General features: G+C 41.8%; 3 protein-coding genes across 3 annotated transcripts; all 3 read right to left on the reverse strand.

The window, feature by feature from the left end:
* Nucleotides 1–1,990: 1,990 nt before the first annotated feature.
* LOC138600577 (mucin-22-like) lies at nt 1,991–4,372 on the reverse strand (the record flags this gene model as incomplete). The annotated part of the gene is made up of 2 exons (XM_069672036.1): nt 1,991–3,225; nt 3,340–4,372. Coding segments are annotated over 2 exons (2,268 nt in total), but the record flags the coding sequence as incomplete, so codon positions are not given.
* Nucleotides 4,373–5,455: 1,083 nt separating this feature from the next.
* LOC138600594 (uncharacterized) lies at nt 5,456–6,394 on the reverse strand (the record flags this gene model as incomplete). Its single annotated transcript, XM_069672053.1, has 1 exon — nt 5,456–6,394. A coding segment is annotated over one exon (939 nt), but the record flags the coding sequence as incomplete, so codon positions are not given.
* Nucleotides 6,395–9,571: 3,177 nt separating this feature from the next.
* On the reverse strand, nt 9,572–13,423 carry LOC138600469 (mucin-22-like; the record flags this gene model as incomplete). The annotated part of the gene is made up of 2 exons (XM_069671888.1): nt 9,572–11,785; nt 12,890–13,423. Coding segments are annotated over 2 exons (2,748 nt in total), but the record flags the coding sequence as incomplete, so codon positions are not given.
* Between the last annotated feature and the right edge of the window lie 924 nt (nt 13,424–14,347).

Raw genomic sequence — 14,347 nt, forward strand, 5'->3', positions numbered from 1 at the left:
TGGTTGTTATTCCAGCAGTTGCTGTTGTTGTTGAAACAGATGTAGTTGTTTCTGCAACAGTGGTTGTTTTTGGTTGTGCAGTGGTTGTTGCCAAAGTAGTTGTTCCTTCACCAGCTGTTGTATTTTCTGCTGACTTTGCTGCTGTCGTAGTAGGTACTGCAGTTGTTGTCGTTGTTGTTGCTGCAGCACTTGTTGTTGGAACAGCTGTGGTTGTTGGAGCAGTGGTTGTTGTTCCAGCAGCTGTTGTTGTTGTAGCAGATGTAGTTGTTGGAGCAGCTGTTGTAGTTGATGTTTCAGTGGTTGTTGGAGCAATTGTTGTTGTTGAAACAGTTGTTGTTTGTGCAGCTGTTGTTGTTGATGTTTCGGTGATTGTTGTAGAAGATGTAGTTGTTGGAGCAGTTGTTGTTGTTGATTTTGCAGTGGTTGTTGTTCCAGCAGCTGTTGTTGTTGTAGCAGGTGTAGTTGTTGGAACAGTTGTTGTTTGTGCAGCTGTTGTTGTTGATGTTTCGGTTGTTGTTGTCAAAGATGTAGTTGTTGGAGCAGTTGTTGTTGATTTTTCAGTGGTTGTTGTTCCAGCAGTTGTTGTTGTTGTTGTAGCAGATGTAGTTGTTTCTGCAACAGTGGTTGTTTTTGGTTGTGCAGTGGTTGTTGCCAAAGTAGTTGTTCCTTCACCAGCTGTGGTATTTTCTGCTGACTTTGCAGCTGTCGTAGTTGGTACTGCAGTTGTTGTTGTTGTTGAAGTTGTTGTTGCTGCAGCACTTGTTGTTGGAACAGCTGTTGTTGTTGGAACAGCTGTGGTAGTTGTTGTAGCAGCTGTTTTTGTTCTTGAACCAGCAGTGGTTGTTGTTCCAGCAGCTGTTGTTGTTGTAGCAGATGTAGTTGTTGGAGCAGCTGTTGCAGTTGATATTTCGGTGGTTGTTGTTGAAGATGTAGTTGTTGGAGCAGTTGTTGTTGATTTTTCAGTGGTTGTTGTTCCAGCAGCTGTTGTTGTTGCTGTTGCAGATGTAGTTGTTGGAGCAGTTTTTGTTTGTGCAGCTGTTGTTGTTGATTTTTCGGTGGTTGTTGTAGAAGGTGTAGTTGTTGGAGCAGTTGTTGTTGTTGATTTTTCAGTGGTTGTTGTTCCAGCAGCCGTTGTTGTTGTAGCAGATGTAGTTGTTGGAACAGTTGTTGTTTGTGCAGCTGTTGTACTTGATGTTTCGGTTGTTGTTGTAGAAGATGTAGTTGTTGGAGCAGTTGTTGTTGATTTTTCAGTGGTTGTTGTTCCAGCAGCTGTTGTTGTTGCTGTAGCAGATGTAGTTGTTGGAGCAGTTGTTGTTTGTGCAGCAGTTGTTGTTGATTTTTCGGTGGTTGTTGTAGAAGATGTAGTTGTTGGAGCAGTTGTTGTTGTTGATTTTTCAGTGGTTGTTGTTCCAGCAGCCGTTGTTGTTGTAGCAGATGTAGTTGTTGGAACAGTTGTTGTTTGTGCAGCTGTTGTTGTTGATGTTTCGGTGGTTGTTGTAGAAGATGTAGTTGTTGGAGCAGTTGTTGTTGATTTTTCAGTGGTTGTTGTTCCAGCAGCTGTTGTTGTTCCAGCAGCTGTTGTTGTTCCAGCAGCTGTTGTTGTTGTAGCAGATGTAGTTGTTGGAACAGTTGTTGTTTGTGCAGCTGTTGTTGATTTTTCGGTGGTTGTTGTAGAAGATGTAGTTGTTGGAGCAGTTGTTGTTGATTTTTCAGTGGTTGTTGTTCCAGCAGCTGTTGTTGTTGCTGTAGCAGATGTAGTTGTTGGAGCAGTTGTTGTTTGTGCAGCTGTTGTTGTTGATTTTTCGGTGGTTGTTGTAGAAGATGTAGTTGTTGGAGCAGTTGTTGTTGATTTTGTAGTTGTTGTTTTTCCAGCAGCTTTTGTTGTTCCAGCAGCTGTTGTTGTTGCTGTAGCAGATGTAGTTGTTGGAGCAGTTGTTGCTTGTGCAGCTGTTGTTGTTGATTTTTCGGTGGTTGTTGTAGAAGATGTAGTTGTTGGAGCAGTTGTTGTTGTTGATTTTTCAGTGGTTGTTGTTCTAGCAGCTGTTGTTGTTGTAGCAGATGTAGTTGTTGGAACAGTTGTTGTTTGTGCAGCTGTTGTTGTTGATGTTTCGGTGGTTGTTGTAGAAGATGTTGTTGTTGGAGCAGTTGTTGTTGATTTTTCAGTGGTTGTTGTTCCAGCAGCTGTTGTTGTTGTAGCAGATGTAGTTGTTGGAACAGTTGTTGTTTGTGCAGCTGTTGTTGATTTTTCGGTGGTTGTTGTAGAAGATGTAGTTGTTGGAGCAGTTGTTGTTGTTGATTTTGCAGTGGTTGTTGTTCCAGCAGCTGTTGTTGTTGTAGCAGGTGTAGTTGTTGGAACAGTTGTTGTTTGTGCAGCTGTTGTTGTTGATGTTTCGGTTGTTGTTGTCAAAGATGAAGTTGTTGGAGCAGTTGTTGTTGATTTTGCAGTGGTTGTTGTTCCAGCAGCTGTTGTTGTTGTAGCAGGTGTAGTTGTTGGAGCAGTTGTTGTTTGTGCAGCTGTTGTTGTTGATTTTTCGGTGGTTGTTGTAGAAGATGTAGTTGTTGGAGCAGTTGTTGTTGATTTTTGAGTGGTTGTTGTTCCAGCAGCTGTTGTTGTTCCAGCAGCTGTTGTTGTTGCTGTAGCAGATGTAGTTGTTGGAGCAGTTATTGTTTGTGCAGTTGTTGTTGATTTTTCGGTGGTTGTTGTAGAAGATGTACTTGTTGGAGCAGTTGTTGTTGATTTTTCAGTGGTTGTTGTTCCAGCAGCTGTTGTTGTTCCAGCAGCTGTTGTTGTTGCTGTAGCAGATGTAGTTGTTGGAGCAGTTGTTGTTTGTGCAGTTGTTGTTGATTTTTCGGTGGTTGTTGTAGAAGATGTAGTTGTTGGAGCAGTTGTTGTTGATTTTTCAGTGGTTGTTGTTCCAGCAGCTGTTGTTGTTCCAGCAGCTGTTGTTGTTGCTGTAGCAGATGTAGTTGTTGGAGCAGTTGTTGTTTGTGCAGTTGTTGTTGATTTTTCGGTGGTTGTTGTAGAAGATGTAGTTGTTGGAGCAGTTGTTGTTGATTTTTCAGTGGTTGTTGTTCCAGCAGCTGTTGTTGTTGCTGTAGCAGATGTAGTTGTTGGAGCAGTTGTTGTTTGTGCAGCTGTTGTTGTTGATTTTTCGGTGGTTGTTGTAGAAGATGTAGTTGTTGGAGCAGTTGTTGTTGATTTTTCAGTGGTTGTTGTTCCAGCAGCTGTTGTTGTTGTAGCAGATGTAGTTGTTGGAGCAGCTGTTGTAATTGATGTTTCAGTGGTTGTTGGAGCAATTGTTGTTGTTGGAACAGTTGTTGTTTGTGCAGCTGTTGTACTTGATGTTTCGGTTGTTGCTGTAGCAGATGTAGTTGTTGGAGCAGTTGTTGTTTGTGCAGCAGTTGTTGTTGATTTTTCGGTGGTTGTTGTAGAAGATGTAGTTGTTGGAGCAGTTGTTGTTGTTGATTTTTCAGTGGTTGTTGTTCCAGCAGCCGTTGTTGTTGTCGCAGATGTAGTTGTTGGAACAGTTGTTGTTTGTGCAGCTGTTGTTGTTGATGTTTCGGTGGTTGTTGTAGAAGATGTAGTTGTTGGAGCAGTTGTTGTTGATTTTTCAGTGGTTGTTGTTCCAGCAGCTGTTGTTGTTCCAGCAGCTGTTGTTGTTGTAGAAGATGTAGTTGTTGGAACAGTTGTTGTTTGTGCAGCTGTTGTTGATTTTTCGGTGGTTGTTGTAGAAGATGTAGTTGTTGGAGCAGTTGTTGTTGATTTTTGAGTGGTTGTTGTTCCAGCAGCTGTTGTTGTTCCAGCAGCTGTTGTTGTTGCTGTAGCAGATGTAGTTGTTGGAGCAGTTGTTGTTTGTGCAGTTGTTGTTGATTTTTCGGTGGTTGTTGTAGAAGATGTAGTTGTTGGAGCAGTTGTTGTTGATTTTTCAGTGGTTGTTGTTCCAGCAGCTGTTGTTGTTGCTGTAGCAGATGTAGTTGTTGGAGCAGTTGTTGTTGGTGCAGCTGTTGTTGTTGATTTTTCGGTGGTTGTTGTAGAAGATGTAGTTGTTGGAGCAGTTGTTGTTGATTTTTGAGTGGTTGTTGTTCCAGCAGCTGTTGTTGTTCCAGCAGCTGTTGTTGTTGCTGTAGCAGATGTAGTTGTTGGAGCAGTTGTTGTTTGTGCAGTTGTTGTTGATTTTTCGGTGGTTGTTGTAGAAGATGTAGTTGTTGGAGCAGTTGTTGTTGATTTTTCAGTGGTTGTTGTTCCAGCAGCTGTTGTTGTTGCTGTAGCAGATGTAGTTGTTGGAGCAGTTGTTGTTTGTGCAGCTGTTGTTGTTGATTTTTCGGGGGTTGTTGTAGAAGATGTAGTTGTTGGAGCAGTTGTTGTTGATTTTTCAGTGGTTGTTGTTCCAGCAGCTGTTGTTGTTGTAGCAGATGTAGTTGTTGGAGCAGCTGTTGTAGTTGATGTTTCAGTGGTTGTTGGAGCAATTGTTGTTGTTGGAACAGTTGTTGTTTGTGCAGCTGTTGTTGTTGATGTTTCGGTGATTGTTGTAGAAGATGTAGTTGTTGGAGCAGTTGTTGTTGTTGATTTTGAAGTGGTTGTTGTTCCAGCAGCTGTTGTTGTTGTAGCAGGTGTAGTTGTTGGAACAGTTGTTGTTTGTGCAGCTGTTGTTGTTGATGTTTCGGTTGTTGTTGTCAAAGATGAAGTTGTTGGAGCAGTTGTTGTTGATTTTTCAGTGGTTGTTGTTCCAGCAGTTGTTGTTGTTGTTGTAGCAGATGTAGTTGTTTCTGCAACAGTGGTTGTTTTTGGTTGTGCAGTGGTTGTTGCCAAAGTAGTTGTTCCTTCACCAGCTGTGGTATTTTCTGCTGACTTTGCAGCTGTCGTAGTTGGTACTGCAGTTGTTGTTGTTGTTGAAGTTGTTGTTGCTGCAGCACTTGTTGTTGGAACAGCTGTTGTTGTTGGAACAGCTGTGGTAGTTGTTGTAGCAGCTGTTTTTGTTCTTGAACCAGCAGTGGTTGTTGTTCCAGCAGCTGTTGTTGTTGTAGCAGATGTAGTTGTTGGAGCAGCTGTTGCAGTTGATATTTCGGTGGTTGTTGTTGAAGATGTAGTTGTTGGAGCAGTTGTTGTTGATTTTTCAGTGGTTGTTGTTCCAGCAGCTGTTGTTGTTGCTGTAGCAGATGTAGTTGTTGGAGCAGTTTTTGTTTGTGCAGCTGTTGTTGTTGATTTTTCGGTGGTTGTTGTAGAAGTTGTAGTTGTTGGAGCAGTTGTTGTTGTTGATTTTTCAGTGGTTGTTGTTCCAGCAGCCGTTGTTGTTGTAGCAGATGTAGTTGTTGGAACAGTTGTTGTTTGTGCAGCTGTTGTACTTGATGTTTCGGTTGTTGTTGTAGAAGATGTAGTTGTTGGAGCAGTTGTTGTTGATTTTTCAGTGGTTGTTGTTCCAGCAGCTGTTGTTGTTGCTGTAGCAGATGTAGTTGTTGGAGCAGTTGTTGTTTGTGCAGCAGTTGTTGTTGATTTTTCGGTGGTTGTTGTAGAAGATGTAGTTGTTGGAGCAGTTGTTGTTGTTGATTTTTCAGTGGTTGTTGTTCCAGCAGCCGTTGTTGTTGTAGCAGATGTAGTTGTTGGAACAGTTGTTGTTTGTGCAGCTGTTGTTGTTGATGTTTCGGTGGTTGTTGTAGAAGATGTAGTTGTTGGAGCAGTTGTTGTTGATTTTTCAGTGGTTGTTGTTCCAGCAGCTGTTGTTGTTGTAGCAGATGTAGTTGTTGGAACAGTTGTTGTTTGTGCAGCTGTTGTTGATTTTTCGGTGGTTGTTGTAGAAGATGTAGTTGTTGGAGCAGTTGTTGTTGATTTTTGAGTGGTTGTTGTTCCAGCAGCTGTTGTTGTTCCAGCAGCTGTTGTTGTTGCTGTAGCAGATGTAGTTGTTGGAGCAGTTGTTGTTTGTGCAGTTGTTGTTGATTTTTCGGTGGTTGTTGTAGAAGATGTAGTTGTTGGAGCAGTTGTTGTTGATTTTTCAGTGGTTGTTGTTCCAGCAGCTGTTGTTGTTGCTGTAGCAGATGTAGTTGTTGGAGCAGTTGTTGTTTGTGCAGCTGTTGTTGTTGATTTTTCGGTGGTTGTTGTAGAAGATGTAGTTGTTGGAGCAGTTGTTGTTGATTTTGTAGTTGTTGTTGTTCCAGCAGCTGTTGTTGTTGCTGTAGCAGATGTAGTTGTTGGAGCAGTTGTTGTGTGTGCAGCTGTTGTTGTTGATTTTTCGGTGGTTGTTGTAGAAGATGTAGTTGTTGGAGCAGTTGTTGTTGTTGATTTTTCAGTGGTTGTTGTTCCAGCAGCCGTTGTTGTTGTAGCAGATGTAGTTGTTGGAACAGTTGTTGTTTGTGCAGCTGTTGTTGTTGATGTTTCGGTGGTTGTTGTAGAAGATGTAGTTGTTGGAGCAGTTGTTGTTGATTTTTCAGTGGTTGTTGTTCCAGCAGCTGTTGTTGTTCCAGCAGCTGTTGTTGTTGTAGCAGATGTAGTTGTTGGAACAGTTGTTGTTGATTTTTCAGTGGTTGTTGTTCCAGCAGCTGTTGTTGTTGTTGTAGCAGATGTAGTTGTTGGAGCAGTTGTTGTTGTTGACTTTTCAGTGGTTGTTATTCCAGCAGTTGCTGTTGTTGTTGAAACAGATGTAGTTGTTTCTGCAACAGTGGTTGTTTTTGGTTGTGCAGTGGTTGTTGCCAAAGTAGTTGTTCCTTCACCAGCTGTTGTATTTTCTGCTGACTTTGCTGCTGTCGTAGTAGGTACTGCAGTTGTTGTCGTTGTTGTTGCTGCAGCACTTGTTGTTGGAACAGCTGTGGTTGTTGGAGCAGTGGTTGTTGTTCCAGCAGCTGTTGTTGTTGTAGCAGATGTAGTTGTTGGAGCAGCTGTTGTAGTTGATGTTTCAGTGGTTGTTGGAGCAATTGTTGTTGTTGGAACAGTTGTTGTTTGTGCAGCTGTTGTTGTTGATGTTTCGGTGATTGTTGTAGAAGATGTATTTGTTGGAGCAGTTGTTGTTGTTGATTTTGCAGTGGTTGTTGTTCCAGCAGCTGTTGTTGTTGTAGCAGGTGTAGTTGTTGGAACAGTTGTTGTTTGTGCAGCTGTTGTTGTTGATGTTTCGGTTGTTGTTGTCAAAGATGTAGTTGTTGGAGCAGTTGTTGTTGATTTTTCAGTGGTTGTTGTTCCAGCAGTTGTTGTTGTTGTTGTAGCAGATGTAGTTGTTTCTGCAACAGTGGTTGTTTTTGGTTGTGCAGTGGTTGTTGCCAAAGTAGTTGTTCCTTCACCAGCTGTGGTATTTTCTGCTGACTTTGCAGCTGTCGTAGTTGGTACTGCAGTTGTTGTTGTTGTTGAAGTTGTTGTTGCTGCAGCACTTGTTGTTGGAACAGCTGTTGTTGTTGGAACAGCTGTGGTAGTTGTTGTAGCAGCTGTTTTTGTTCTTGAACCAGCAGTGGTTGTTGTTCCAGCAGCTGTTGTTGTTGTAGCAGATGTAGTTGTTGGAGCAGCTGTTGCAGTTGATATTTCGGTGGTTGTTGTTGAAGATGTAGTTGTTGGAGCAGTTGTTGTTGATTTTTCAGTGGTTGTTGTTCCAGCAGCTGTTGTTGTTGCTGTAGCAGATGTAGTTGTTGGAGCAGTTTTTGTTTGTGCAGCTGTTGTTGTTGATTTTTCGGTGGTTGTTGTAGAAGTTGTAGTTGTTGGAGCAGTTGTTGTTGTTGATTTTTCAGTGGTTGTTGTTCCAGCAGCCGTTGTTGTTGTAGCAGATGTAGTTGTTGGAACAGTTGTTGTTTGTGCAGCTGTTGTACTTGATGTTTCGGTTGTTGTTGTAGAAGATGTAGTTGTTGGAGCAGTTGTTGTTGATTTTTCAGTGGTTGTTGTTCCAGCAGCTGTTGTTGTTGCTGTAGCAGATGTAGTTGTTGGAGCAGTTGTTGTTTGTGCAGCAGTTGTTGTTGATTTTTCGGTGGTTGTTGTAGAAGATGTAGTTGTTGGAGCAGTTGTTGTTGTTGATTTTTCAGTGGTTGTTGTTCCAGCAGCCGTTGTTGTTGTAGCAGATGTAGTTGTTGGAACAGTTGTTGTTTGTGCAGTTGTTGTTGTTGATGTTTCGGTGGTTGTTGTAGAAGATGTAGTTGTTGGAGCAGTTGTTGTTGATTTTTCAGTGGTTGTTGTTCCAGCAGCTGTTGTTGTTGTAGCAGATGTAGTTGTTGGAACAGTTGTTGTTTGTGCAGCTGTTGTTGATTTTTCGGTGGTTGTTGTAGAAGATGTAGTTGTTGGAGCAGTTGTTGTTGATTTTTGAGTGGTTGTTGTTCCAGCAGCTGTTGTTGTTCCAGCAGCTGTTGTTGTTGCTGTAGCAGATGTAGTTGTTGGAGCAGTTGTTGTTTGTGCAGTTGTTGTTGATTTTTCGGTGGTTGTTGTAGAAGATGTAGTTGTTGGAGCAGTTGTTGTTGATTTTTCAGTTGTTGTTGTTCCAGCAGCTGTTGTTGTTGCTGTAGCAGATGTAGTTGTTGGAGCAGTTGTTGTTTGTGCAGCTGTTGTTGTTGATTTTTCGGTGGTTGTTGTAGAAGATGTAGTTGTTGGAGCAGTTGTTGTTGATTTTTGAGTGGTTGTTGTTCCAGCAGCTGTTGTTGTTCCAGCAGCTGTTGTTGTTGCTGTAGCAGATGTAGTTGTTGGAGCAGTTGTTGTTTGTGCAGTTGTTGTTAATTTTTCGGTGGTTGTTGTAGAAGATGTAGTTGTTGGAGCAGTTGTTGTTGATTTTTCAGTGGTTGTTGTTCCAGCAGCTGTTGTTGTTGCTGTAGCAGATGTAGTTGTTGGAGCAGTTGTTGTTTGTGCAGCTGTTGTTGTTGATTTTTCGGTGGTTGTTGTAGAAGATGTAGTTGTTGGAGCAGTTGTTGTTGATTTTTCAGTGGTTGTTGTTCCAGCAGCTGTTGTTGTTGTAGCAGATGTAGTTGTTGGAGCAGCTGTTGTAGTTGATGTTTCAGTGGTTGTTGGAGCAATTGTTGTTGTTGGAACAGTTGTTGTTTGTGCAGCTGTTGTTGTTGATGTTTCGGTGATTGTTGTAGAAGATGTAGTTGTTGGAGCAGTTGTTGTTGTTGATTTTGCAGTGGTTGTTGTTCCAGCAGCTGTTGTTGTTGTAGCAGGTGTAGTTGTTGGAACAGTTGTTGTTTGTGCAGCTGTTGTTGTTGATGTTTCGGTTGTTGTTGTCAAAGATGAAGTTGTTGGAGCAGTTGTTATTGATTTTTCAGTGGTTGTTGTTCCAGCAGTTGTTGTTGTTGTTGTAGCAGATGTAGTTGTTTCTGCAACAGTGGTTGTTTTTGGTTGTGCAGTGGTTGTTGCCAAAGTAGTTGTTCCTTCACCAGCTGTGGTATTTTCTGCTGACTTTGCAGCTGTCGTAGTTGGTACTGCAGTTGTTGTTGTTGTTGAAGTTGTTGTTGCTGCAGCACTTGTTGTTGGAACAGCTGTTGTTGTTGGAACAGCTGTGGTAGTTGTTGTAGCAGCTGTTTTTGTTCTTGAACCAGCAGTGGTTGTTGTTCCAGCAGCTGTTGTTGTTGTAGCAGATGTAGTTGTTGGAGCAGCTGTTGCAGTTGATATTTCGGTGGTTGTTGTTGAAGATGTAGTTGTTGGAGCAGTTGTTGTTGATTTTTCAGTGGTTGTTGTTCCAGCAGCTGTTGTTGTTGCTGTAGCAGATGTAGTTGTTGGAGCACTTTTTGTTTGTGCAGCTGTTGTTGTTGATTTTTCGGTGGTTGTTGTAGAAGTTGTAGTTGTTGGAGCAGTTGTTGTTGTTGATTTTTCAGTGGTTGTTGTTCCAGCAGCCGTTGTTGTTGTAGCAGATGTAGTTGTTGGAACAGTTGTTGTTTGTGCAGCTGTTGTACTTGATGTTTCGGTTGTTGTTGTAGAAGATGTAGTTGTTGGAGCAGTTGTTGTTGATTTTTCAGTGGTTGTTGTTCCAGCAGCTGTTGTTGTTGCTGTAGCAGATGTAGTTGTTGGAGCAGTTGTTGTTTGTGCAGCAGTTGTTGTTGATTTTTCGGTGGTTGTTGTAGAAGATGTAGTTGTTGGAGCAGTTGTTGTTGTTGATTTTTCAGTGGTTGTTGTTCCAGCAGCCGTTGTTGTTGTAGCAGATGTAGTTGTTGGAACAGTTGTTGTTTGTGCAGCTGTTGTTGTTGATGTTTCGGTGGTTGTTGTAGAAGATGTAGTTGTTGGAGCAGTTGTTGTTGATTTTTCAGTGGTTGTTGTTCCAGCAGCTGTTGTTGTTGTAGCAGATGTAGTTGTTGGAACAGTTGTTGTTTGTGCAGCTGTTGTTGATTTTTCGGTGGTTGTTGTAGAAGATGTAGTTGTTGGAGCAGTTGTTGTTGATTTTTGAGTGGTTGTTGTTCCAGCAGCTGTTGTTGTTCCAGCAGCTGTTGTTGTTGCTGTAGCAGATGTAGTTGTTGGAGCAGTTGTTGTTTGTGCAGTTGTTGTTGATTTTTCGGTGGTTGTTGTAGAAGATGTAGTTGTTGGAGCAGTTGTTGTTGATTTTTCAGTGGTTGTTGTTCCAGCAGCCGTTGTTGTTGTAGCAGATGTAGTTGTTGGAACAGTTGTTGTTTGTGCAGTTGTTGTACTTGATGTTTCGGTTGTTGTTGTAGAAGATGTAGTTGTTGGAGCAGTTGTTGTTGATTTTTCAGTGGTTGTTGTTCCAGCAGCTGTTGTTGTTGTAGCAGATGTAGTTGTTGGAACAGTTGTTGTTTGTGCAGCTGTTGTTGATTTTTCGGTGGTTGTTGTAGAAGATGTAGTTGTTGGAGCAGTTGTTGTTGATTTTTGAGTGGTTGTTGTTCCAGCAGCTGTTGTTGTTCCAGCAGCTGTTGTTGTTGCTGTAGCAGATGTAGTTGTTGGAGCAGTTGTTGTTTGTGCAGTTGTTGTTGATTTTTCGGTGGTTGTTGTAGAAGATGTAGATGTTGGAGCAGTTGTTGTTGATTTTTCAGTGGTTGTTGTTCCAGCAGCTGTTGTTGTTGCTGTAGCAGATGTAGTTGTTGGAGCAGTTGTTGTTTGTGCAGCTGTTGTTGTTGATTTTTCGGTGGTTGTTGTAGAAGATGTAGTTGTTGGAGCAGTTGTTGTTGATTTTGTAGTTGTTGTTGTTCCAGCAGCTGTTGTTGTTCCAGCAGCTGTTGTTGTTGCTGTAGCAGATGTAGTTGTTGGAGCAGTTGTTGCTTGTGCAGCTGTTGTTGTTGATTTTTCGGTGGTTGTTGTAGAAGATGTAGTTGTTGGAGCAGTTGTTGTTGTTGATTTTTCAGTGGTTGTTGTTCCAGCAGCCGTTGTTGTTGTAGCAGATGTAGTTGTTGGAACAGTTGTTGTTTGTGCAGCTGTTGTACTTGATGTTTCGGTTGTTGTTGTAGAAGATGTAGTTGTTGGAGCAGTTGTTGTTGATTTTTCAGTGGTTGTTGTTCCAGCAGCTGTTGTTGTTGCTGTAGCAGATGTAGTTGTTGGAGCAGTTGTTGTTTGTGCAGCAGTTGTTGTTGATTTTTCGGTGGTTGTTGTAGAAGATGTAGTTGTTGGAGCAGTTGTTGTTGTTGATTTTTCAGTGGTTGTTGTTCCAGCAGCCGTTGTTGTTGTAGCAGATGTAGTTGTTGGAACAGTTGTTGTTTGTGCAGCTGTTGTTGTTGATGTTTCGGTGGTTGTTGTAGAAGATGTAGTTGTTGGAGCAGTTGTTGTTGATTTTTCAGTGGTTGTTGTTCCAGCAGCTGTTGTTGTTGTAGCAGATGTAGTTGTTGGAACAGTTGTTGTTTGTGCAGCTGTTGTTGATTTTTCGGTGGTTGTTGTAGAAGATGTAGTTGTTGGAGCAGTTGTTGTTGATTTTTGAGTGGTTGTTGTTCCAGCAGCTGTTGTTGTTCCAGCAGCTGTTGTTGTTGTAGCAGATGTAGTTGTTGGAGCAGCTGTTGTAGTTGATGTTTCAGTGGTTATTGGAGCAATTGTTGTTGTTGATTTTGCAGTGGTTGTTGTTCCAGCAGCTGTTGTTGTTGTAGAAGATGTATTTGTTGGAGCAGTTGTTGTTTGTGCAGCTGTTGTTGTTGATGTTTCGGTTGTTGTTGTAGAAGATGTATTTGTTGGAGCAATTGTTGTTGTTGGAACAGTTGTTGTTTGTGCAGCTGTTGTTGTTGATGTTTCGGTGATTGTTGTAGAAGATGTAGTTGTTGGAGCAGTTGTTGTTGTTGATTTTGCAGTGGTTGTTGTTCCAGCAGCTGTTGTTGTTGTAGCAGGTGTAGTTGTTGGAACAGTTGTTGTTTGTGCAGCTGTTGTTGTTGATGTTTCGGTTGTTGTTGTCAAAGATGTAGTTGTTGGAGCAGTTGTTGTTGATTTTTCAGTGGTTGTTGTTCCAGCAGTTGTTGTTGTTGTTGTAGCAGATGTAGTTGTTTCTGCAACAGTGGTTGTTTTTGGTTGTGCAGTGGTTGTTGCCAAAGTAGTTGTTCCTTCACCAGCTGTGGTATTTTCTGCTGACTTTGCAGCTGTCGTAGTTGGTACTGCAGTTGTTGTTGTTGTTGAAGTTGTTGTTGCTGCAGCACTTGTTGTTGGAACAGCTGTTGTTGTTGGAACAGCTGTGGTAGTTGTTGTAGCAGCTGTTTTTGTTCTTGAACCAGCTGTGGTTGTTGGAGCAGTGGTTGTTGTTATAGCAGCTGCTGTTGTTGTAGCAGATGTAGTTTTTGGAGCAGCTGTTGTAGTTGATATTTTGGTGGTTGTTGTTGAAGATGTAGTTGTTGGAGCAGTTGTTGTTGATTTTTCAGTGGTTGTTGTTCCAGCAGCTGTTGTTGTTGCTGTAGCAGATGTAGTTGTTGGAGCAGTTGTTGTTTGTGCAGCTGTTGTTGTTGATTTTTCGGTGGTTGTTGTAGAAGATGTAATTGTTGGAGCAGTTGTTGTTGTTGATTTTTCAGTGGTTGTTTTTCCAGCAGCTGCAGTTGTTGTTGAAGTAGATGTAGTTGTTGGAGCAGTTGTGGTTTGTGCAGCTCTTGTTGTTGATTTTTCGGTGGTTGTTGTAGAAGATGTAGTTGTTGGAGCAGTTGTTGTTGTTGATTTTTCAGTGGTTGTTGTTCCAGCAGCCATTGTTGTTGTAGCAGATGTAGTTGTTGGAACAGTTGTTGTTTGTGCAGCTGTTGTTGTTGATGTTTCGGTGGTTGTTGTAGAAGATGTAGTTGTTGGAGCAGTTGTTGTTGATTTTTCAGTGGTTGTTGTTCCAGCAGCTGTTGTTGTTGCTGTAGCAGATGTAGTTGTTGGAGCAGTTGTTGTTTGTGCAGCTGTTGTTGTTGATTTTTCGGTGGTTGTTGTAGAAGATGTAGTTGTTGGAGCAGTTGTTGTTGTTGATTTTTCAGTGGTTGTTGTTCCAGCAGCCATTGTTGTTGTAGCAGATGTAGTTGTTGGAACAGTTGTTGTTTGTGCAGCTGTTGTTGTTGATGTTTCGGTGGTTGTTGTAGAAGATGTAGTTGTTGGAGCAGTTGTTGTTGATTTTTCAGTGGTTGTTGTTCCAGCAGCTGTTGTTGTTCCAGCAGCTGTTGTTGATGTAGCAGATGTAGTTGTTGGAACAGTTGTTGTTGATTTTTCAGTGGTTGTTGTTCCAGCAGCTGTTGTTGTTGTTGTAGCAGATGTAGTTGTTGGAGCAGTTGTTGTTTGTGCAGCTGTTGTTGATGTTTCAGTGGTTGTTGTAGAAGAAGTAGTTGTTGGAGCAGTTGTTGTTGTTGACTTTTCAGTGGTTGTTATTCCAGCAGTTGCTGTTGTTGTTGAAACAGATGTAGTTGTTTCTGCAACAGTGGTTGTTTTTGGTTGTGCAGTGGTTGTTGCCAAAGTAGTTGTTCCTTCACCAGCTGTTGTATTTTCTGCTGACTTTGCTGCTGTCGTAGTAGGTACTGCAGTTGTTGTCGTTGTTGAAGTTGTTGTTGCTGCAGCACTTGTTGTTGGAACAGCTGTGGTTGTTGGAGCAGTGGTTGTTGTTCCAGCAGCTGTTGTTGTTGTAGCAGATGTATTTGTTGGAGCAGCTGTTGTAGTTGATGTTTCAGTGGTTGTTGGAGCAATTGTTGTTGTTGGAACAGTTGTTGTTTGTGCAGCTGTTGTTGTTGATGTTTCGGTGATTGTTGTAGAAGATGTAGTTGTTGGAGCAGTTGTTGTTGTTGATTTTGCAGTGGTTGTTGTTCCAGCAGCTGTTGTTGTTGTAGCAGGTGTAGTTGTTGGAGCAGTTGTTGTTTGTGCAGCTGTTGTTGTTGATGTTTCGGTTGTTGTTGTCAAAGATGTAGTTGTTGGAGCAGTTGTTGTTGATTTTTCAGTGGTTGTTGTTCCAGCAGTTGTTGTTGTTGTTGTAGCAGATGTAGTTGTTTCTGCAACAGTGGTTGTTTTTGGTTGTGCAGTGGTTGTTGCCAAAGTAGT

Source organism: Semicossyphus pulcher, unplaced genomic scaffold, assembly GCF_022749685.1.
Source record: "Semicossyphus pulcher isolate SPU_LCO1_2020_fin unplaced genomic scaffold, fSemPul1.0.p SCAF_21, whole genome shotgun sequence".
Classification (NCBI taxonomy): domain Eukaryota; kingdom Metazoa; phylum Chordata; class Actinopteri; order Labriformes; family Labridae; genus Semicossyphus; species Semicossyphus pulcher.